Source organism: Stegodyphus dumicola, chromosome X1 (genome assembly GCF_044657685.1).
Source record: "Stegodyphus dumicola isolate Sdum_Otavi_A_Nest chromosome X1, ASM4465768v1".
In the NCBI taxonomy this organism is placed as follows: Eukaryota; Metazoa; Arthropoda; class Arachnida; order Araneae; family Eresidae; genus Stegodyphus; species Stegodyphus dumicola.
The window spans coordinates 33921484-33945699 of NC_140780.1; the positions used below are offsets into that span (position 1 = coordinate 33921484).

A 24216-nucleotide genomic window follows, 5' to 3' on the forward strand; every position below is an offset into this window, starting at 1 on the left:
TATTACGTAAACCTTAAACTTATGCGCTAACATTAAGCATTACCTACCTTATTAAATATTACCTATCTTAAAATTATTTCTAATTAAGATGAAATTTTTTATAAGTCTAACTGGATATTAAAATGTAGAGGTCGATATTAACGTTAACGTTTCTCGATAAATCAAAATTAGCTAAATCGAGTCCTTCCTTCCATTGCTTCAGTTTCAGTTCGACTACATTAAGAAGGATAGATTCGATTTCCTTGCTTGTTTCTTAGAGGTGAGCTCTAAGCTATTTCAGATCCTTCGCTTTTACGGTGCCCAGCTTTTTATTCAACAGAGTTAGCACGAAAGTAATGAGTCAATAACTCACATAAGCTTGATTGCTCGCATATACTCGCATATAAGCTTGATTTATACTCGCATATAAGCTTGATTTACTTTGACTGTGCCGTATATACTCGCATATAAGATTGCTTTACTTTGAATGTGCCATATATACTCGCATATAAGCTTGCTTTACTTTAAATGTGCCGTATATATTCGCATATAAGCATGTCAAAGCTGATTTTGCCAAATAATTTATAGAACTGTTTAGAATGCAAAGAACCCTCACTCAGTGCCTACGTGATAATACTCATACCTCTGCCACAGGATAAAAACTACCACATAAGCACCTCCCAATAGAATATCTGCAGTTATTTGTTGCCGAAGAAAACAAGCCCTAACATATTTTTCGTAGGGTTTTTTTGAAGAAATACATTTAAATTTGCCTTCTTGACACACTTAATGACGCTGTTTCATAAGATGTTCATGACAGCTTGTAGAGTCATTAGGATTTTTTGGAAACAGGAAATGTAAAAATCAAGCAATGCCCTCACCGGGAATCGAACCACGGACCTCTCGAATACGCGTCGATCGTGCTGACCACTACACTACGAAGGCGTGTTAAGAAGGCGGGAGAAATACCTTATACACTCCCCCTTTTAAAGGAGGACTGGGGATTAAGGAACCCAATACCCAAATCCTGAGAGTGGAAAATCATCATCCACCACCCTTTTAGTTCGGGCACCACTTTAGAGTCATTAAGATTTTTTGGAAGCGGGAGATGTGAAAAATGAGCAACGCCCTCGCTGGGAATCGAACCACGGACCTCTCTAATGCTCGTCGAGCGTGCTAACCGCTACTTTGCGAAGGTATGCTAAGAAGGCGGTAGAAGTACCTTATAAGCTTTCCGATTAACTAATTACGCATTGTTAATTAATATCGGGTCAGTCCATAAGTTCTTGCGCATTAAGAGTATGCGTGGAATTCACTATGACGCATTTACTGAAACAACACAATTTCGAATCTGTTGAAACTTGTCATCGTTTGACTAGCACATTATTCAGTTTATCACCAACTTTCGTAAATATCGAACGCATTTTAGTACCCGTAAAAGATGAATATAGATAATCAGTACAAACGTGCTGTGCTACATTTTTTATTTTCCGTGCGGTGAATCTGCCAGGTTTGCAGCGATGAAAATTAATAGTGTACCTGCTGAACACACTATTAGTGTCAGGACTGCCCAGAAATGGTTTAAAAAATTTTAAGTTGGAAAAAACAGCATTGATGATGAACCCCGTTCAGGGCGTTTTGAACTGCTAGAACCAAATCAAACGATTAATTCAGAAGTTTATAGTGAACAACTTTGCCGTCTAAACTCAGAATCGATCAAAAAACGCCCACCATTGGTGAATATCAAGAAAGTGTTGTTTCATCATGATAACGCTAGACCGCATACGGCTCGAACAACGCTGTAAAAAATTAGTGAATGTAATTGGGAGCTTTTGTCACATACTGCTTACTCCCCCAGATATTGCCCCAGGTGATTTTCACTTATTTCGTGCCTTGCAAAATTTTTTACAGGGAATAAAATTAAATTCTAAACAGAATGTGCACAATGAACTTTCAAGTTTTTTGCATCAAAACCAGAGTCTTTCTACGGCAACTGCATAAAAAAGATGCCTGTAAGATGGCAAGACATTGTAGATAATGGAGGGAAATGTATAATTGATTAAACTGTTAAATTGTATTTTTTATATTATTTTAAAATTTACCAAAAATGCGCACGAATTTATGGACTGACCCAATATGTTTTGAACAGATATCAGAGTTCATTCAATTTTCGCACAAAGCACAAAGTACTTGTAAATAAACCATCGAGAATTACTTTGCAATTTCTGATATTGCTTCTGTGGTTAAGGGAATAGGTACTTTATGTTAAGCACTTAACGGGGAAAAAGTTAAAAATTCAGAGATCACTATTTAATGCTTTCGGTACTTCATTCAGATGCATATACTTGAATGTAGCAGCAGTTACTTACTCTTAGAAAGTAAGTAGCATAAAAAGTGTACGTCAGAATTCTGATTTTTGTGTATAAAAAGCATGAAATTTTTAAATAAATAACTGGAAGAATGCCATTGCATAATTACGTTATCATTTGCGTATTAAAAAACAGCACCGTGTTTAGAGTATGTCACAAGTTTCGGACGCAGTTCTTTAAAGACAGTTGCGCTTAATAAAAAAACTTCCGCTCCATCTCAAAGAACGCACCGAAAAAGCTGTGAAGTTTGCTACACAGTAGTAATTCCAATTCCCTCAGGTCACGTAGACATCACAGAGCTCAATGAACCGGTAACTAATCCTATTTCGCACCACATCCTGCGATAAACGCGTCAGGTCTAGCGTTCATTCTTTTTGGTCACATTCTTTGCACTTTGCCCTTGAACCTTCGAAACTTCCAGAAGGCTTTCGAAATCAACAGAAAAACACTTTCATATGTCAGGTGAGAATTCACTCAGACAGATTTTTCTCCGATATCGAATGTCGAAATCAGAAATTTTCAAAACAAAGTATGGGGGGCTTGAAGCACTAAACAAATTGTTAGATTATGGACCCTCAAAATGAAGTCAACTCGCTTTTAAAATGTCATCGAAAGTATCCAATTAAAACTTAATAGAATGTGGGTTTTTTCACACTATCATAACACCAAATCTTGTGGAATATATTCTGAAATTCTCAGAAATTCCAGTTCTGCTAATAAATGCTATTATTTCGCAATACGCACTTTGGACCAGACTTCAGTGGAGCACCGTCGTTTTTACAGATGAGTGAAGATTCAGCCTGGACACTGATTATCGGCGTACCTGTATCTGGAGAGAGCCTGGAGCACGACACCATCCCTCTTATTGTAGAAAAGGATCATTACGCTGGTGAAATGTAATGATTTGCGGATGACTTCACACTCCTGCTTTGCGTATGAGAAAAGCTCCCTGACTGCTCTGATGTATAGAAAGAAGATCTTACAGCCGTACATTCGACGTTTCTGAAGCGCAGCTGTTCCTGGATTTCTATTAATGGGCGATAATGTTCGTTCAAATAGGGCTCAGCTAATCGAGGGCTACGTAGAAAGGGAGGATATTCGCAGTATGGATTGGCCAGCCAGATCTCCTGACTTTAATCATATAGAGCATGCATGGGATGCTCTTGGGAGAGCAATTCCATCTCGCGATCCCTCTTCGAGAACCATCCCGGAGTCTGAAATTGCCTTACTGAAGGAATGGGATCGACTGTCACAGGGACCCTCAGCTGCCTCCTGTCCAATATGTCATCATACTGCATGACCTTTCTGGCTGTTGAAAGGAGACTATACTTTATATTAGACGCATTTCCATTTCGATATTAGAATGTGGATTTTAGACATCACTGCACTGTGAGCTTTATTGATAATCATGAGTCTATTAAATGACTTCATCTGTTATAAATATGTGTTCATACCAAATTTCATTAAAATCTGTCCATTAGTTTTTCAGTAATTCGACATAATGCGTAAATTCTCTTAATTTTTATATAAATTATATTATTATAAATTATTATCATTTATTTTAAATAAAATTAAATAAATTCCCTTAATTTTGCATACGAGTGAATTGCATGATTGTAAATAAATTAGCATAAAATAAATTAACTTCAAAATTTTGTTCATGGTGTACGGGTAACGTTTTCCTTCACTGTAGTTCTGAGTAAATCATCAATTCCTTTTTGGCTAGGTCTCACCAGCCTAGTAGTGCTAGAACTACCGTAACATATCACCGACCGTCACCTGCGTAGCGACTACCTAAACGCGGGGTCAGAGAATTCCTTGAATCACTACACATGCTCAAACTTTGCCAGTCAAATCTCTCTTCATACTAGTTGCATCTGCTTTTCGCCATGGAAAAGACATTTAAATGAACATTTTGAATTTTGGAAGCCTAAATTGTCAGAGTTTTCAAGGACATCCTCTTCTCTGTAGTATTTGTCTAGCTGCTATGGTCAACGCCTATCAGCCCGTATAGTAGTTAGAGAGACTAACTGCCGTACCGATGGGACCTGGTTCGAATCCCTGAGAAGCCATGAATGGTTGTACACGTATAGTGTCCGTGCGGCATGGGGGCACTCAAAATACACTGCGAGCCGAAAGTCCTTGGTAGACGCTGATGGTAGGGGAAGGAGGGAGAGGGAGACGCTCGGAACACACCGGGATGTTCTTACTCATACCTGGAAGCTTAACAGTTAGCTAAGTGCAGCAGTACTTCAATTACCTGTGCTACTACAGAGGTGCTGGCCTAGCTTCTTTCTGTACTAAATTTATTGCCGCCGCGATTGCTATATTGGTTAGTGACACTGGCTGCTGTATCGTGAAACCTGGTTTCGAATCCTGGAGAAAGCATGAATGCTTGTTGGTGTCTGTGCGGCAAGGGGACATTCAAAATCGACGGCAAGCTGAAAGTTCTGTCCAGTGGTTAGTGATGAGGAAAGAGAGGTAAAAAACTCTTGCACCGCCCTCCGGATTGTTGCTATTCAACACTGGTGCGGAGCTTAACATTTGCCAAGACCCAGCGAAATGCCTCTACACCATCTTCAACTTCGGATACCAACAAAAGAATTAGTTAGCACTGGTGCAATAGAATTCGGCTCCGGCCATTTCTCGGATATCACCAACATCGCCATGCTAGACACAGAACAATTTTCCATATGTTCTGCATAATATGGGTGTCTGCAACAAGTGCCTCCCGTCCACCTAAGAGAACTAACGTACCATCGGGAATGCACAGATGCCGACCTTGCTTCGCCATGTTTATATTTATAACATGTTTATATTTATTTTCAAACTTGCGGTTTATATTTATTGCCGCCCTGATCGGTAGAGTGGTTAGCGGTGCTGGTTGCCATGTCCAACACCTTCTAGATAGTTCTTCGAGACGGTGTTGCCATATCCGACGTCTCGGTTTCGAATTCCGGAAAAGGTATGAATATTTGTAAGTGTTATGGGAGGCATGAGGACACTCAAAATACTGGACAGTTGAAAGTTCTCTCCAGTCTAAACGATGAGGGATGGGAGACTCTCGGATCTATCCCATGGGACGTTCTCCATCAAACTTGGAGCAGAGCAACACATTTAATGCAGTGGGACTATACGTGTGCAACCAATGGTGAAATTCTGGTGTCCCGCCCAATTCTAACTGTACCTATTTAAATTTATCCTAACCTGCAGTTTGGTGCCGACGAAAAAGGAATAACATAAAAATAGCTGGTTATTTAAATTAAAGATTCCGTTTTCCTTAAGAATTTCAAAAATTTTAAAGAAGATCCATAAGTCTTGTCGACTGGTTATCCATGAACAGAAAGTATCCTTGAACATTTTCTAAACTTGCGATTATTTATCATAACTAGGTACGATGATAACTAGGCACGATGATGATGATGATAACGATGATGAATGACAACTAAGTTTTTATTCATCATCGAAAGCGTTTATTCTCTTCCAAGTCTTTGTGGCTTCTGTATTTGTATCTCATTGGGGAAGAAGCACGCCAATATACAAATACAAATCTACACCACCTTAGGTAGCTTTTTTTCGTTATTTTACTTTTGAAATACTCATAAACTACTAAAAGTGGATATATAGGTATTCAAAGAATAAGAAAATTCATCAAGATATCATAATGAAGGAACGAATGTTAAAGAACACTAGATAGTGCCAACAAAAGTTACACCACAATTACTTTTCATTTTCCCATATGACCATTTCATTAATGATTAAACCACTAAAAATAATATTTTTACAAATATAATTAATTCTGCTTAAACATAAGTAAAATTTTTCCATATTTTTTCCTAAACGTTAATTAACTGAAATTTGAAATTTAGAACAGTAAATAGTTAATAAACATTTCGGAAGTAATTGCAAATTGTGCAAGCGAATATGTATACTGTAGTTCAAAATGTACAAAATAAAAATTTATTTGACATCTTCTGAGAGCAGTTCTTTTATTGTTTAACAATGTGTTGAAGCTTTCGTAATAATATGTAAATGATATTTTTAATGTTAATAAGTTTCTGTACAAATATTTTTGAATCTAAACGAGACTCTACAGTAACATCAAAGCACTTACAAACATTACAGTATATTTAATTACTAAACATTATAGTATTTATATAATCACCAACCTATTTTATTATGTGATTTAAACCTCCAAGTGACTCCGCATTGATAATTATAAAAGTCTTAAATGTAATTTATCTAATGACATGTACTTGTAAGATGCAACATGATAAGGAATCATACACTGATACAACATGATAAGGAATCCCAATTAAAGAAATTTCATACAAAATCAATGAAAATTTCAAGAAAAAAAGTGAATTTAAACTTCAAGCGTAAAATTCCTGAAAGTAATTCTGGGAAGGTAACTCTTTATTTTCTTTTATGATGTCCATCATTTTATGCTATAACCCATTCAAGGGGATAAATAAACATGATTTTACTTTATTTCTTCTGTCAGTAAGACTAAAACATTACTTACCATAGAATGACCACAAATGAAAAGAGGTAGATTAGGATATTCCTCTTGGACAAGCTTGATGTGTCTGACGGAGTCTTCTACTAATTCATGTATGCAATTCATAAATGCTCTGGTGCCTTCACTATGTCCATGACCCACTACAGGAAGAATAAAAAGACAAATTTCCATCTTATTTTGAAGATTAAATACAAATGATATTTTTAAGTAATTTCAACTTTACAATAAAAAATTACCTGGTAAACCCTCGGGTATTTTATTTTATTTTTACGGGTATTTTTTGAACACCTCTTTGATAGAAGTGCGAGAATAACTATCTCAGAGTTCATTTTAACGTTTCTTTCGTTTTGTAAAGACTAGCCTGCGAGGAACTTTTTCAAATGCAGAGGAATATGGTGATTTGTTGGCGCGAGATCGAGGTCGTACGGGGATCGTCCAATACCGCCAGCCTAAAGATTGCATCTGAGTGGCAACTTGAGTCTTTGTCCAACAGCGGCCGAGTGGTTAAGAAGTTGAACACTAAAAGTTCAAATCCGGCCAAATGGCTGGGTACGTAGGAGTTTTCGTAGTTTACCCGATTTGCAATATACTAGATACGAAACAGTTTACCTTAAAAAGGTTTTTCTATGAAAGTATCTCTCTCCTTGGCGGATACCTATGAAAGCGTCGTCATGATAATAATTTTAATAATATTGAGGCTTCGCATTGTCATAAACAGGTGACAGGTGAATGCAGGGCCCGGACACCCGGACGGCTTAATATGACAAATCGGGTGTCGTCCGGTACCCGCACCTATTTAGAACAACACAACCCTGGCGACTTCCTGAAAGGGCTGCATCGGAAATATATTAATGGAGAATATGTGGTATTGACGTGGCCAAACAAGGGCGTGTGCATGCTTCAGTATACAATTAATAAAAAGTTTCATACATAGGTACATTGGTGGTATAGGTACATTGGATACATATGTATATTGGTCTAAGGGGTTAATGAGATAGGCCATTGTCATAAACAACAGAACTTTCATGAATAGCATATCGCAGCGTTTATTAAGGATTGCGTTGCGAAGTTTCTTCAAAGTATGATAGTTTGCAGCAGGGCTCAAGACATTTTCGGGCTTTAACTCAACAGATCTTGTGATGAATCCTTGTTGGAGACGCATCTCTTGACGTTACGAAGCCAGTGACAGACGTTATTTCATTGATGACGAATGGCTGCATCTTCTTAAACATTTCCATCATGCGACACAGAATGCGTGATTCACTGCCAACATGATTCAAAACAGCTTGTCTTTGTGTGCCAAGGGATGCCATGAGACGCTGCGCATGTACAAAATTACAAACGCGCACGTTATAAGGGACTACTGCTACATGTTTCTTACTTAAAAAATAGCTAAGAAAATAATTTTATGAAGATGAAATGCATGAAAGTAAATTCCGTTACGTTATCTTTGTTTCATGAATCATGAATCAATAAAATGAAAAGGTTTAATAAAATGATTCATTTTGCTGAATTCAATATTAATCTTAAAAAATCATATTTTTCATGGTTTTTATAAAAGAGAAGTGGAAAAATAAATGTGAAACATCAGTACAACACAACTCTGTTACTTACATTTGTGAGCTGAATAAATATTCTAATTAAAGATTTGTGAAATAAATATTAGCAATTAATATAAGTTCTTGGCTTTGCAATTTAAAACATCTTGTACATCTATAAAATGAAGTTAAGGAGCATATTTATGAAACTGGGCTTCTTAGAGTTAAAAATATTACTTTGTTATATAAATTTCGATTTTTACGGCAAGTATGTGTGGCATATTTTAAGAGAAAAGTAATTAAAATATGAGGTGCATATCCAGCACTTGCACTTGACTTTGCATCTACTTGATTCTACAAAGTTTTTATTTGATTATTGTTATTATTATTACTATTACTGTTATTACTATTACTATTATTATTATTATTATTAAAGAAGGTGAAATTGAAGAAATGTTGATATTCGTTTACAACAACTTAATTTTGGAAAGGAAATTTATTACATGAAATAAATCATAGCTTTTTGTTATAATTTTTTTTCTCGAAACCTTAGATTTCTCATCAAAGACGTAAAAATATCAATAGCATGCTTGTTAAACATTTACGCTTAATACGAAATTCTTAATTCAGTGTGTAGAATTTTTCTTTACTCTTGTAATCCACAAGCGCTTAAAACAATTAAAAATGTCATATTGTCGCAAAAATAACACCCCGTTATTTTAGGATAAATTTTAAGAAATAAAAAGCAGAAGAGGGCGCAAAATCTTCAGTTGTTCTTTGGAGCTGAAAATCCTAGCTACGGCTGTGGGTAATTCCTGAGCGATTTTATTTAGTATTTAAACGATGTAATTATTCTATATATCTCAACAGTGTAATTATTCTATATAGTAATTATTCTATCTATTTCAACGGTGTAATTATTCTATATATTTCATCGGTGTAATTATTCTATATATTTCAACGGTGTAATTATTCTATACAGTGTGATAATTAAACTCTTCCGCACATTCTGTAAAATCGTTTATTAAAATACCCGATCAGTATTATTTCCAAATTTCAGAACAAAAATATAGCAAAAAAAGGGGGGATCTTATTTTCCAGCAGATATATTATTTCGACTCCTATGCGTATCTTCACGCGCGCTTTGTAAGTAAACCCTTCAGTGAATCTAAGAAAATAAATCAAGCAATTATACAGAAATACTGAAGCCTTTTCTTGATGAAAAAGGGCATGTATATCAGAAGTCATAATTTTGAAACAATATGCTTTAAATGCTGAAAAACATTTGCAGAATAAGAAATCATAGCTTTGAGACAATATGGAAGAATTAAAGACATTTTCGAACTTCAATTCTAAAAATACAGGTTTTTAACAGTTTGTTTGTAACGAAGCATATAGAACCACATACTTAGAAGTACGCAAGATTTGAGTTAGGCATAGTGTCTTTGCGACATGGTGACTTGGAATACTGTCTAGCCAGAAGTTCTTTCTAGCTATTGGTAGTAGGGAAGAGTAGTAGTAGATTTTCGGATCAGTCTCACTGGGAGTTCATCAAAACTGAGACGGAGCTAGGTAATGACAGGTCTGAAGAGCCGCTATGCTGAAACTCAGATGAAGGGCCGCCCAGCCCGTCTTCCGTGCAAATGTAGTACCTCGTGTAAAACATGAAGCAGTTTCAACTATTTGTTTCATGTAGCTATTGGTTTGAATGCATAGTTAAGATAAAATTCACATTTTTTTATCCTATCGGAAGCAGATAGCAGCGTTACATCCACAATACTATCAGCTGCATTATACTAATTAAAGACAAAATTTCTGAAAAAATATTAATAATGATAATTCATTTATAGCCATCTCATTAAATGTAATACTGAATCGACTGAACTTCAGATCAAGGAATGTATCCAAAAATGAAAATGTGAAACGTTTAGTTCTTAAGAAAAGCCTTCCTGAAGATATTGTTTCGTAAGAGTTCTACCGTAAATGATCAGCCAATAAGTCTTAAAGTACGAAAATGATTCAACGTCCTTTTCAAGTGTCGTTGATTTTTATTTCCCCAAGATTTAAATAAAATTTTCATTAAAAACACAATAACCGTCTAATTTATACTGTCAAACGACTATCAGAATATTTGCTTCGTCACTTATACTGTCAAACGACTATCAGAATATTTGCTTCGTCACATCAAGTACTTTTCAAGAATCCTTTTCAAGCATTTATTCTTAAGCGTAACGCTGGAGTAATTAGCTCAAAAAATTGCGAGACACTTAGATCTCCAACTAGCTCAGATATTTAGCACACATGCGTTTGGAGAAGAAAGGATCTGTGAGTGCAGGTACGACGAGAAAACGCGAAAGTAGATCCATTCTTGCCTAAAGCAATACAACTGCACGTGTATTCCCATGTGCGATCTCATTCAACAGGTCTCGGTTAATCTCTAGAATCAATTGATAGGTTTGGCGGCACAGTTGCAAAACTCACAATTAAGAAAGAGTTTTTCTCTAATTAAAAACTCGTTACTGGATAAGAGCTTTACGTTTACACTGACTGTGAAATGCATTCAACATTGTTGTCTAATATGATTTACTTGCATCATGTCAAGGTTGGGCATACCTTTCAAGGGAGACAATACTGGAGTTCTTTGGCATTGCAATTTTTTCACAATGCTTACATATGAAAATTTCGTAAAACAGCGAAAACAATGCTTACGATTCTGCAAACTGTAATGAAAACGGTGTGGAATTAATTAGTGTATGCACTATGTACGCCGTTTACTCCTTATAACATTATCTCTTGTTTCACAAGGCTTATCTGTTTGTTTCCTTGCCTCATTAAGATTCCGTGGAAGTGCAAATGTCACGTGCAAACCTCGCGACAGCTTTCTTACGTAAACAAACCAGGCTTAAGGAACAGTTCAGAAAATGGCATTTTTCTCTAAAATCCCAATACATTGTACTTTCGATGAAGGCAAGAAAGATTATTTTAATATGTGAAATAATTATTAACTGAATTGACTAAAAATATAATCATTAAAGAACGAACTGTATTGTAAAGTAAGTTTTGTGTTTATATAATGAATAGTTTTGTGTACTATTTAAAGTGAGAACTTACTTTTTCCTTAACTAGTTAGTTCCTGTTTAAGAACTAAACTTTAAAGGTTTCATCACAGTTTTCCAAAAGTCTTATTAATTGTTGATATTTTCCCAGCCATTTCGATTGTTAAAAAACGTAATGTACAGTAACATTTATCATTTTCAAAAGTATAAAATTAGGAAAGATTTTATACTAATAGAAAAATCATTAAATCGAGAGTAGTCGTAGCCGTCGTTTACAGTTTGTATGTAGTATCGGATAGTCAGATTCCTCTTCCACATCGTGTTCGCTGTGGTTTCGCCCCAAGAGGTTAACATTTAGACTTCGCTGTGATAATTGTCTTTCCCCTTTTAATACATTTCGCCTAAATTGCTCCTTAACTCTCCAATAGATGCTCGTTCTGAAGAATGCTCTCGGTTTTTCTGCGGGTTAATACACTCTCTGCTTAAATGTTTTCTACAACTTCTTTGCCCAAAATAGTCTACATAGCAATACAGTGTAAATAATAGTATTTTAAATCGTATTGTTATATATACGATTATATATATACGATTATATATAATGTACGTGTAAATAATAGTATTTTAAATCGTATTGTTATATATTTATATGATTATCATTAAATAAACATGTGCAATATTCTAAGTTATTGGAAAACTACTTATCTATTTCAATCATTTTTACTACTTTACAAAATAAATTAAGTTTATAAGTCGTTTGTTTAACTCGTTTATCAAGAATTCATACACTTATTATAATGAAGAACACTTTCAAAATGTCAAAGATGTATTTTTCTGTTAAGGAAAAGGTTCAAACAGATTCTCCATTTTAAGTGGCATGCTTAAAGACAAGCTACTTTGAACTTTAGTTTCTGATGAATTTTCCATGGTACAGTTAAATAGTTTTCAAATAAATGCCCGATACAGTTAAACAGTTTCAGTTGTTAGGCAGTTTATTGCTACAACTTCATCCTTCATGTGACTCCCGAATTATAATTTGAACTTATTTTATTTGCTTTCAAATTCAACGATTGTGGCATCAAGTAATTTTTTAAAAAAATCTTCTAATTATGATCATAATTTATAAAATCTAAGTACTCTGAGTGTAGCATCCGACAGGTTCTCACTGATTCTGTAGCGTCACTGCGACATGAAGAAATGTATTTTTTCTTCTGAGAAAGTATTACTTTCGCACTTTGCTTACCTACCGTTGAAGAGTAAATCATTGAAAATATTCTTGAAATCATGTTTAGCGGTAAAATTTCAGTTCATTTAGCAAATGTTTTGAAGAATTTTGCGACCAAAATAGCACAGTAGCATTTCATTCCACAAATTAAAGATTCTAGATATTCCATTTGAAGTTATTGTTTGAAATTTTAAGATTCGGTAATATTGCTACTCATTAAGGTTTTATTTAAACATGTAAGGAAAAATCGCATCCCTTGTGCGTGCCTTTACGATGTAAGTGGTTAGCACATACAGCTAGAAGTCGGAAACCGAAATTTAAAGCCTTACGGGGTATTATATTTAATTTCTCTGGTTTCTAGCTCCAAAAAATTTAGATTTCTACAGTGAAATCTAAGTATCGAATTAAATTGTGAACGTTTATTTGTCACTACCTAGATTTGGCCAAAAGGGTACTTGTTCCTTTCCGGAGCCGCCTTTTATACGGGGAAGAAGAATGTCGAAATTTATTGCATTTCCTCATGCGTACTGTCATGGGGTAAGTGGTTAATACGTTTAGCTGGCACTTGAAAGATTTCTGGTTCGAATCCATGCGAGGGCACAATTGATGTTGCATATTTCCGAGTCCCATATGTCAGATGGATCTGCAAGCATACATTAGCGATCAAATACCTGAATCTAAATACGAGTAGAATATAAATTTTATTCATACACTATATCGGAAAAAATTCGCAAAAATATGAATGATACTAAAATAAAAATTTGACGTCGTTTGAATTTTTAGTCTTATGAGTTACGAAGCTAATTAATAAACGTGTTCTTTTTTTAATTGATATTTATTTTCAAAAAGCAACTGATGTTTACAAATTTTATGATTATAATTTGAAATAAATACTAACATTTTTTTCAAATTAAAGTATTATACAGTTTCGAAGATAACTTTTAAGAATATTTTTGTAAACCTAAAGCTGTGGAAATATTTTTTAATTTAAAATTTATTATTTAAAATTCAATTTGCTTTTCGAGATGTGAAAATGATTATACGGTTATGACATCTTTTAGTCTAAAATGCAAATTTTCTTTACGTACTATAAGATTCTTTTGTGAAACTACTATATTAAACCTAAATATATCCTTGATTAATAACATGACATAATAACTCATAATGGGTTCATAGGTCCGAGGTTAGAAACCCGGCGAGTGCATTGCTCAGTTTTCATTTCTCCAGCATCAAAAAAACCTAATGACCTTACAGTGGCGTCCGAACTAAAAAAGGGTGGTGGACGGTGATTCTCCACCACCAGGATACAATAATCCACAGTCGCCCTTTAAAAGGAAGAGTATATAAGGTATTTCTCCTGCCTTTTTAGTATACCTTTTTGGTTTAATTGTCAGCACGCTCGGCGCGTATTCGAGAGATCCGAGGTTCGAGCCTCGGCGACATTGCTCATTTTTCACGTCTCCAGTATCAAGAAAACCTAATGAGTGTATTTATTATTTTTCTAAGCTTTATGTTTTGAAAAACAGGGGGTTATTAGTTTAGGTTTTCTTTTGGATTCTACTGGATAACTATTGATATTCATAACTAGAAAACTTAATGAGCATTATCTCTGCAAATAGCTAACCACGCTTTTACTTTAAAATTAATATATTAATTTCAAATAAAATTGGAGAAAAGAAAATCTTTTTTCTAAAACATCTGCTAAAATTCATTGCAATAGCTATTGCCTTATTTAAGGATTATTGCCTTATCTGCAGTGAGCTATGAAAATTTCAACAAAGGTATCCTGATCGCTGAACAAAGGGTTCTGAACAACTGCATAGTTTCAGTTTTAAAGCAATTTATTGCTACAGCGTTTTTCATCGCATGACTCCTAAATTATGATGTGAATTTGTTACATATCTAAGCATTTATTATATCGATTTTTTAATATTAACTTGAAAGGAAAATATTTTTACGTGAACTACCAAAACTCTGCTGTGATCGAACTTTTGGCGACGCTTGTTCTCGCAGTGGCGTAAATAAGGGTATGTAAGGAATGCAGTCGCATAGGGGCCCGAAGGCTTAGGGGGCCCATGAATGTCCTGCTGAACTACATTTACATATTTAAACTTAAAATAAAAACTTAAAACACGTATAAAAATCATGTATTCGAGTAGTTTAGTGTATCAAAAAGTTTTCTTAAAAGAAAGGGGGGAAAACTTTACCATACTTATTTTATACAAAAAATGTATGTTCAAATAGTTTTCTTTATGAAATTTATGATAAATATGTTTTATATTTAAAAAATGTATCATTTACATTATAAAAGTTCTTATTTATGACTTGTATATTATTGCATGAGTCATGTTCATAGGCTCAGTTGATCACAGAGCGCTATATATTAGTGTAATTTCTTTTTTGTACGTTTACCTATCATGTTGTCTGTCAGTTTATAACATAACCAGTTATTTACTAGCGAAATTAAGCGAAAAAAAAAGTTGGATTAGCGCAGATTTTATATAGAAACTCGAAATATATTTGCATGTAAAACTTACTGGATTTAATTTAAAAATCTCCGCAAATCTAGACTTTCTTCCCTTTTTTTAGGCACAGTAAATTTATTGGGGGGGGGGCAGGAAAATGTTTTGCACAGGGGCCCAAGAGTTCTAGCTACGCCACTGTGTTCTCGATATTATTTAACTCGGTTTGAACAGTTTTATTATACAAAGTTTTAGTATACATAATTCCAGGAATAAAGAAATAATGTAATAATAATTGAGAGGATAAACGCGGATCTGGTTAGATATTTAATTTCAAGCTGAGTTTTAATTAAAGTATTATTTTTGATTTAGTTGCCTACTTTTGACGGAGATGGTGTTTGCAAGGCACTCGAAAACTATCAACCTAGCACAAGGGTTGTCTTTATGGAATGCTTGGAAATTGACTCTTCTTTATGTTATACATATTAAAATCCCTAGTACGTAGTGTTTCTGTTAAGAAGGGATTACTTTGCATGAATACATGCAAATTCCATAAAGCAAGGATTTTTAAAATAACTCAGGAGCTCCTTTAAACTCAGGAAGAGGAAAAGAAATTCGTAGGAACCTTATTCATTATTAAGAGCTTTAAACAAAATCATAATATTAGACCAGGAAAAATTTTTTTTTTTTTCCAATGAGGGACTTAACTGTGATATTCATAAAATGTTATTATACTGATCAAATGGCTTATTCCTCTCAATAAGTATCCAAATTACCCATTCCCGAAATGTTACTCTAATACTAATAGCGCTTGACATTAAAAAGAGAGAAGATGCAAATGAAATATGATGCCTTGTATAATGCGTAAAAGTAAACATGTGGAAGTTTAATTTATGAAAATAACGATGTTATTACATTTATTTGATTATCATAAGGAACAGATATTTTATATTATTGCTTATGATCTAAAATTGTATGCAAAGAAGTAAATATCTAAATTGAGACTAAAACGTATATTAAGAAAGCTAAGAAAGACGCTTTAACAATCATCAATTGAAGTCACTTATAAAAGAGTTTACTAGCAATTGTAGACATCAATATAAGCTTACGATTTGAAAATAGAGACAGAAGTTAGAGATAAGGAATGAAAGGGTAGGTACAGAAAAACCCGTATCTCCCCTTCCCATTTGGCAAGTGATTGGAGATAAGAGTGGGAGAAATGAGGAAACGACACTCCTCCGTTGGTGGCAAGAGAAGAGGAAAATTGGACGAAACATCGCCTTCGCGAAGACTACGTAATCCTCCACATACTTGTGTTATCAACATGGAACTTCTAATAATTTCTTTCGAAATCATCCCAGATGACAATTTATAGAATGTTGGTAAATTATCAACACATCTAATTCTTGATTCAACAAACTACAAACAATAAATTAATATTTATTGCAAGGAAGGCGTGACTCAGTAGAAACATGGCCGTATTGAAATAAATAAGTAAATAAATAAAAATGGGTTTTATTCATTTTAATTGCTCTTTTTTTTTTTTTTTTTTTTTTTTGTTTGTTTGTTTGTTTGTTTCCTATAAAATGACTAGTATTAGCAAGAGACATATCATATTTATGTCTTACCTACATATGCACCCGACTTCAACAGGTTACTGAAACTTTGATCTCTAAAAATTATCTGCAAACAATAAAATTTTTGTTCTCATTCTAAACTAACATAATATACAGTGAAATACTAAGCCTAATTTCGACAAGGATGTTTTACATAATCATGGAATTATTTTAAAGATCATGCTAACGCTGAAATCACTTTTATGAGTACAGTAAAGCATTTTTAGCTTAGCTATTCGTTTCAAAACAGGAGTACATTCTTAATAAGGTTTAGTTATTATGATCACTAATGTAAAAGTCTTTAAAAATCTCAGTTATTAAATCCTTATAACTGATTTGCTGTCAACAAGAAACTCATATGTATCCCTTCTAGAAAGTCAACGCGGGATAAATATTAGATGAAAAGAAAAGAAATAAGAAATGAGGAAGGAAAAGCTGATTTAGCATGATGTAAATATTTTTCATACTGAACTTCGTCAGAAGCGTCCGCCGTAAACAAATGATTAGACAATATATTTTCCTGAACTATGAAACATGATGGATTGCGCCATCACTTGTTGTCAGTTTGTCTTCGACAAAATAATGTAAACGCTACGTGAATAACAGCTGTTTCTGGAAGAAATTCAAAATAATGGTGACGAAATGGACCTTCATATGAAAATAAATTAAGGTACGACAGAATAATGCAAGAAATAAATGAAGTGAATCTGCGTGGTGTCCATCGCCGCTGAAAGGCTAAAAGGAAAGGCCAAAAACTTTGGAAAAAAAAGACCCATGCTTTAGGTCCTATGCTTTGTTTGACGGGATGCAGGCTCTGATTGATATAGTCATTAAGACTTTAATTCCGCAGTTTCGCAGAAAGTATGTCCAGTTTCTTATTCCCCACCGATCGATAAAACCTTTCACTTGCAAAAAGCCTTTTCCTCAATTCATATAACATCAAGCAAAAAATGAATGGGCTTACATATATGAGGATGATTAGTCCTGCGGATATTGAAAAGTGGAAATGATTGCGCCATTGTGCATTTTCTTTTCTTTCAACATAAAAGAACGTCTTAGATGAAGACTGCCAAACGTATTTTATCACCCTGAAAAGGGTCGTGTCTAAATCTAAATAAAAATTTACGTTAGTTAAAAAGAGGATTTAGAAAACTAAGTTGAGAAAAATTAATTGAGAAGCAATAAAATGAAGCTTTCCGCAGTCACAGAAGAAAATTTTAATTTAAGAATAGGTAATTGCATAAAAAAATTTCTGTCGGTTGCATAAAGAATCATCTTTACATTATTATTGTATACTAGACAAAGCTACTTCAGAACTCTATATATAACGTGGGCCAACCAGTAGCCGCCTAGTAATAAGACCGCTGAATATTGGGAGTTTGGAACCGTGTTCGATCCTAGCCGAAAGAGCTGGCTGCGTGATTGGTTTTCCCCACATGAATATGAGAATCGTACTGAAATATGGTACTTAACTGAAGTCTACATTAAAAAGACTTAAATTATACTTTAATAAATGCACGTAGACTGATTAGTATGTTATTTTATCGCATGATGTTGCTAGCTGTTGTCATAAAAAATCGCTAGCACCTGCTTTCGGCAGCCGGAAATAAGCACAAATAGGTTACATCATTTCATTGTTTATCCTCGTGTATTAACATTCGTTAGTCATGTGTACTAGCTCTGAGTTACGTTTAAAGCAATGATCAATAACAGAATATTAGAAAGGACTAAAATGCTGCACGCGAATCAAAATTCACAGCTGTATGCCAGCAGTTTATGATGATCATTTTATGGGGGGAGAGGGGGAAATGTTTACTGATGGATTCGACGAGATAGAAACTCTAGTAAATTAACTATGAATGTGTTTTATGAGCAAAAAATGGATGATTGATTTCAGTGAAACATAGCAAACCTCGAATTCACACTTTCTTTAACGTTTATATTTGGCACCATCCGAATTTAAGCTGTTCGCAGAATTCAAGAATATGTTGAAAGGTCAGCATTTCTTAACTGATATTGAGGTTGCTGTGCGCAGAGGGTTCCAAAGCAAACCAAAAACTTCTTCATGAACGATGGAAAAATGAATCACACATTTGGCAAAATGTGTAGCAATAAATGGTGTTTATGTTGAAAAATAAAATATGTACTCGTAATATTTAAGAGAAATTATCTTCTTTAATGCCACTATCATTACTGTAAACGCTCACTATCATTCAAGTTAAAAGTACACAAACTTTCAATGTGCTTTGCACGTACGAGCGAGAAAAACTGGAATTTTATTTTTTCAACTAGAAATCTACGAACTGAACGTAAAGACGCAAAAGACGGCACATTTCAAGCTAGGATAAAACCGTCATAATCGCAAGAATGGTGATGACGATACAGTTGAATCGGAAGAAAAGAGAGTTTCCTGCCGGATAATGTCAAACACAAAAGATGACCTTGAGAAGAAACTACCTGTCTAGATCAATTGCGAAAGTGAGAAACGAGTCTTGAGTGGAAGAGATCTGTTTTGGACTGAGTAAAAAGAAGAGCTGGAGACACTTGTTCTTCTTCATTTGCATCGTCACCCTTAAAATAAAAAGTAAATTTCTGCTTGTAAATCGACTACAAGATGCGCCTGAGGCAAATACGTTTGAGCTTTATTAAAGAAACTTTTGAGGTTTAAAAAAGCTTTTAAAAAGAAATTGCGACACACCTAACTTTTGATTTTCCAAGGTTAATTTGCTGAGGCAATTTAAAAGAAAACACTTATCATAGCGCAATATTCTGAAAATGTCAGTCATTATCACTATATCCTAATTTCTAGTTTGTTCCATTTACGGTTTTTTTTTTTTTTTTTCCAATTCTTTTAGCTGCCTGAATTCCACTTTTGCTGAAGATTTTAAAGCCGCAACAGTTGCCCATGTAACACAAAGTTTATTTTCTACTTTAATTCGTAACTGAGGCGCTTTTTTTTTTTTTTTTTTTTTTTTTTTTGAATAATAGTGATAATAAAAAAACAGGTTTTCAAGAAATGGGGGGGGGAATATTTGTCATACTTAATTCTACACTAGCATTCAAAATTAAAAGAATTTAGACATTTGGTCGGTTATCTCTAGAACTGACTGACAGATGGAAAAAATATACCGCACAAGAAACAGTCATGGTATATACGCATGATCGAACAAAAAAGGAGACTGACAGGATATATGGCTCCCTCTAGCAATCATATAACTCCAACAACGTGACTTCATACCGAGTATGAAGCAGCATGTGATTTCTTGTAACAGTCGGCACCACTCCTTTGGCATTGCAGTTTTTAAGTCTTAGTTCAGGGAGGATAAAAAGAGCTGCAATTGCCCTCCTAATAAAGTGTCAGATATGAAATGCATTTTTCAAGTCTAAAGATCTGACTGGACAATTCATCCAGTTAATATCCCTACTTTTCAGAAAAACCACTCACCACATTAGCCCTATGGAAATGAGAGCTGTTGTCCATAAAATAAGCTGGGGTTCGGCTGCAACCCTGCAAGGGCGGATATAGTGCTTTGAAATTTCTTTCTTACACCAGCAACAGTCACAGAGCTTTTATCAGAGATATGAAGGTCTCTGCCCCCGTTCAGTATAACGCTTGCAAGACTACGCCGTCATACTGGTCCCTTATCGTGTATACTGGAGGAGAGGTTGCGGGTTCTTGGCTCTGCAGATAAAAGTAGTCAGTGATTAGGCTGAATCAGCATTCATCTGTGAAGAGAAAAAGTCCCCCGCTGATCCTTGCTCCCAAATAAATGTTCTCTACTCCATGCTAAACGGACTCTTTCTTGCACGCAGAAACTCGCGTGATGCAAACAACATGTCTTCTTGTAAACAGAGGAAATCGGACAGTCTTTTGTTCACCTTTACAAAGGTGTAGTTGGCCGTCAGTTCATTTTTCGGATGGAATGACTAGCCAGATCTCAAGACTAAAACTGTAAGTCTTGAACGCCTTTGGAAGGGTAATTGCAGTTTGCCTTCGCCTCACAGAAACCTCCAGGACCTAAAACAACGTTGTTGCAGGAATGGAGCCGACTCAGTCATATGTTGGGGAGGCCTGTACTAACTCACATTTTTTAGCTAAGGGACAAAATGCGTGCTTTTTTAGAACACAATTTCGAACTGAAAAATAAATTATTTTTTAGAAATTGGTTGCTTAAAATTGCCTATTTAAGATCTAGTTTTACAAAGATCTATGAACATAATTTAGCTTTTCAGAGCAAACAAGTAAATACATTTACTACTCATGATAAAACTTTTAAGAAAAGATAGAATTTTGGACAATTTATGTGCGCTGCAACGACTGATTGCTTCCCAATAATAAAAGGCTTTTAGATGAGGAAGGGATTGAAATAAGGAAGACAATTATTAAAGAAACTATTCAGCACCTGAGAAGTTTCAGTGAAGTATTTTAATCGATTAACAGATTAAATTAATTGGGGATTAGAAACCCACTTATTGTCAATGCACGACCTTCGACCATATCAGCAAAAGAATATGACTCTTTTATAGATATAAAATCTGATTTATCATTGTAAGAAAAAATTTAATGAATGCTGTTAGTGGAATTCTGGTGCAGTTTAAAAGATGAACATCCTCACTTGTCACAAAAGGTCACGCACTTTTACGAATTGCAACTATATATAAGGTTAAGAAACGCTACTCTACTGCACTATCTTCTGCTCCTTCTTTGTTTTTTAGAGCTGAAAAGTTTCTGTCAGTTTCCAAAGTTTTGTTTGCTTTATTCTCTGTTTCTTTTCATTGTTTACTTACAATCATACTGTCATCTTGCGTTTCCTTTCATTAATTTGCTTTCTTATCGAGATATTTTCTACAAAAAATCAAACTTATACTTTCTATTAACGCTCTGACTAACGACACAGGCGCAATATACATTGAACAAAAACACTGCGCGAATAAAAGCTATGTAGACAACAAAGATTCACGATAGACAAATATATTTATATGCTCAACTCGTTGGAAGTATTAAACTGTGCCTATATCTTTCTAGAGAAAATTGTCGCGTGTTATCCTATGACGGAAAAGATCCCATTTTCCTCCTTTTTATGCCTAATTGGATGTTGGTAGCCTTTCTTGTGAGTTAATTATTTCTAATTTTCCCTAAGAATAATTACTTATTTGTAATTTCTAAAACATCTCTATTCACCAAAACACTAAATTAATATTAGCAGTTCGTATTGTAATAAACTTACAGTATCGGAAAACTAGGAATTTCGAAAAAGGGTTAGACGCCTATTAAATCTAGTAGTAAGGAAGCGAAGTCCGAAAATTGAATGATTATTAGCCGAAAGATATCTCAAGATGCTTAGTTACTCATCGGCATCAACCAACACTTGAAGAATAGTATGCGGGGGAGTGCCGGACTGTCTGAAAACGCGCAAATGTGAAAAATTTCTGGAAATTACGCAAGCATAACTAATGCTTAAATACGAGACTTCCCTTATAAAATCCTCAACGAAAGCATCCCTCCATAAGACAGACAACCCTAGCGTCTTCTACCAAGACAAACTTTCTATTTTATTGACGCCAAAATCAGAAGACGTTAACAGTTTATGGTAATTAATAAATCTATACTTACTGTGATCATGCGCGAAGACGAAAAACCGTCTGCGGGCCATTTCGTGAGCCAGTTCATCATACATCATACAGTGTTCTGTAAACCCATGACTGATCAACAGTATGGCTCTGTAAAATAAAATAAACAAATAAATAAAAACACATTTCTAATATGTTCTAATCTTTTACATTTATTACACAATTCAGTAATCATTACATAAGAACACCCCCTTCCCTTAAATGGGCGGATAAGAATAACCTATAAGAATCTTTATGTATTTTCTCCTCTCGGTTAACTCAGGAATTCTCTGAAGAAATTCTACCGCACAAAATTCTCGAAAGCGTACAATACAACATGAAATCTCTCATGAATACACGCGGCCCAGTTCTAAACGGAAAGCGGATAAGAATGGAAAGCGGATAAGAATGGGCGGATAAGAATAACCTATAAGAATCTTTATGTATTTTCTCCTCTCGGTTAACTCAGGAATTCTCTGAAGAAATTCTACCGCACAAAATTCTCGAAAGCGTACAATACAACATGAAATCTCTCATGAATACACGCGGATAAGAATAACCTATAAGAATCTTTATGTATTTTCTCCTCTCGGTTAACTCAGGAATTCTCTGAAGAAATTCTACCGCACAAAATTCTCGAAAGCGTACAATACAACATGAAATCTCTCATGAATACACGCGGCCCAGTTCTAAACGGAAAGCTTTAACAGAAAGAAGCGGTGGATTATATGTTTGATGGAGAGAGAGGAGAAAATCATCTCATCTAAGAAATGCCTGATTTTTACAGATACGCAGGTATACTGGATGTTTCAGCAAATCCGTTACAAACTTTCAGGAGAGATAGGGTACACCTGGACGATGAAAAATCGTATAGCAATGAATGGTCGGAGAGGCTTTCCTGGCGCGGTAGTGACGACATAAATCACAAGAAAGGAACGGCACGAACTTGGTGAGAAACTTGTTTATTATGCTTAGTACAGCAGAAACCAAGAAATAAGAACAAAAACGGACAACGACTGTCATCAAAGAAGGTGTTCAAATTAACACCTTGGACTGTGATGCAGGAACTGTGCGCCATGCATCTTCCATACGTGATGCAGATCTTCCATGCAGGTGTAAGGTCCGGGGTCGTAATTTCGAACACCCTCTTTATGACGATGGTTGTCTATTTTTGTTCTTATTTCTTAATATCTGTTATACTAAGCATAATAAACATGTTTCCGCATCCTATTCATGTTCTTCCTTTCTTGTGTTTTTGTATTGTTACTACCGCCCAGAAAAGCGTTTCCGACCATGCATTGCCATATGATTTTCCGTCGTCTACTTGGACTCTATCTCACCTGAAAGTCTGTACCTGATTTGGTGAAACATCCTGTATACACAAAGTGTTTTCAGAGTTTTAGAAATTGAGTTCTAGTTGGATGCTTAGAACTTATAGCCAAAGCCAGCGGCTAGAGACAAATCTTGACATGTTCATGCAGCTAAACTATGCATCATTATTAACTCCAATTCAATTGTTTGATTGATACAGGCGAAACTTTGTAGCAACGTTTTTACATCCATGGATGATGCGAAGAGCAATTATTCTCTTTTTGTGGAAAGAGGGTGTGAAAACTTAAAAAAACTGTTGAGCTCATACGAGGAGCATCCTGCTTCCACATTTGAAGAAAAGCACCACATGACTTCCTTGTACGACTTATTAAATTAGAGACTTTTTTTTTTTTTTTTTTTTTTTTTCTGCAGTTCCTTTAAACATCTTTCCAACTTGCCTTGAGGGATCGGTAACTTAATTAACCGATCCCTCAAGGCAAGTTGAAAATGAAATCAAAAATTGCAAATTTT

The 24216-nt window shown here is 34.8% G+C and overlaps 1 protein-coding gene across 1 annotated transcript in view; it reads right to left on the reverse strand.

Moving 5' to 3' along the window:
* The window catches only part of LOC118184523 (monoglyceride lipase-like), a 75226-nt gene that overhangs the window by 36051 nt on the left and 14959 nt on the right, over positions 1 to 24216 (reverse strand). Inside the window, exons 2-3 of the mRNA XM_035354210.2 lie at positions 22379 to 22485; positions 6874 to 7010 (exon numbers count right to left, since the gene is read on the reverse strand). Of these exons, the coding sequence (XP_035210101.1) occupies positions 6874 to 7010; positions 22379 to 22485 (244 nt within the window). The remainder of the gene's footprint in view (positions 1 to 6873; positions 7011 to 22378; positions 22486 to 24216) is intronic.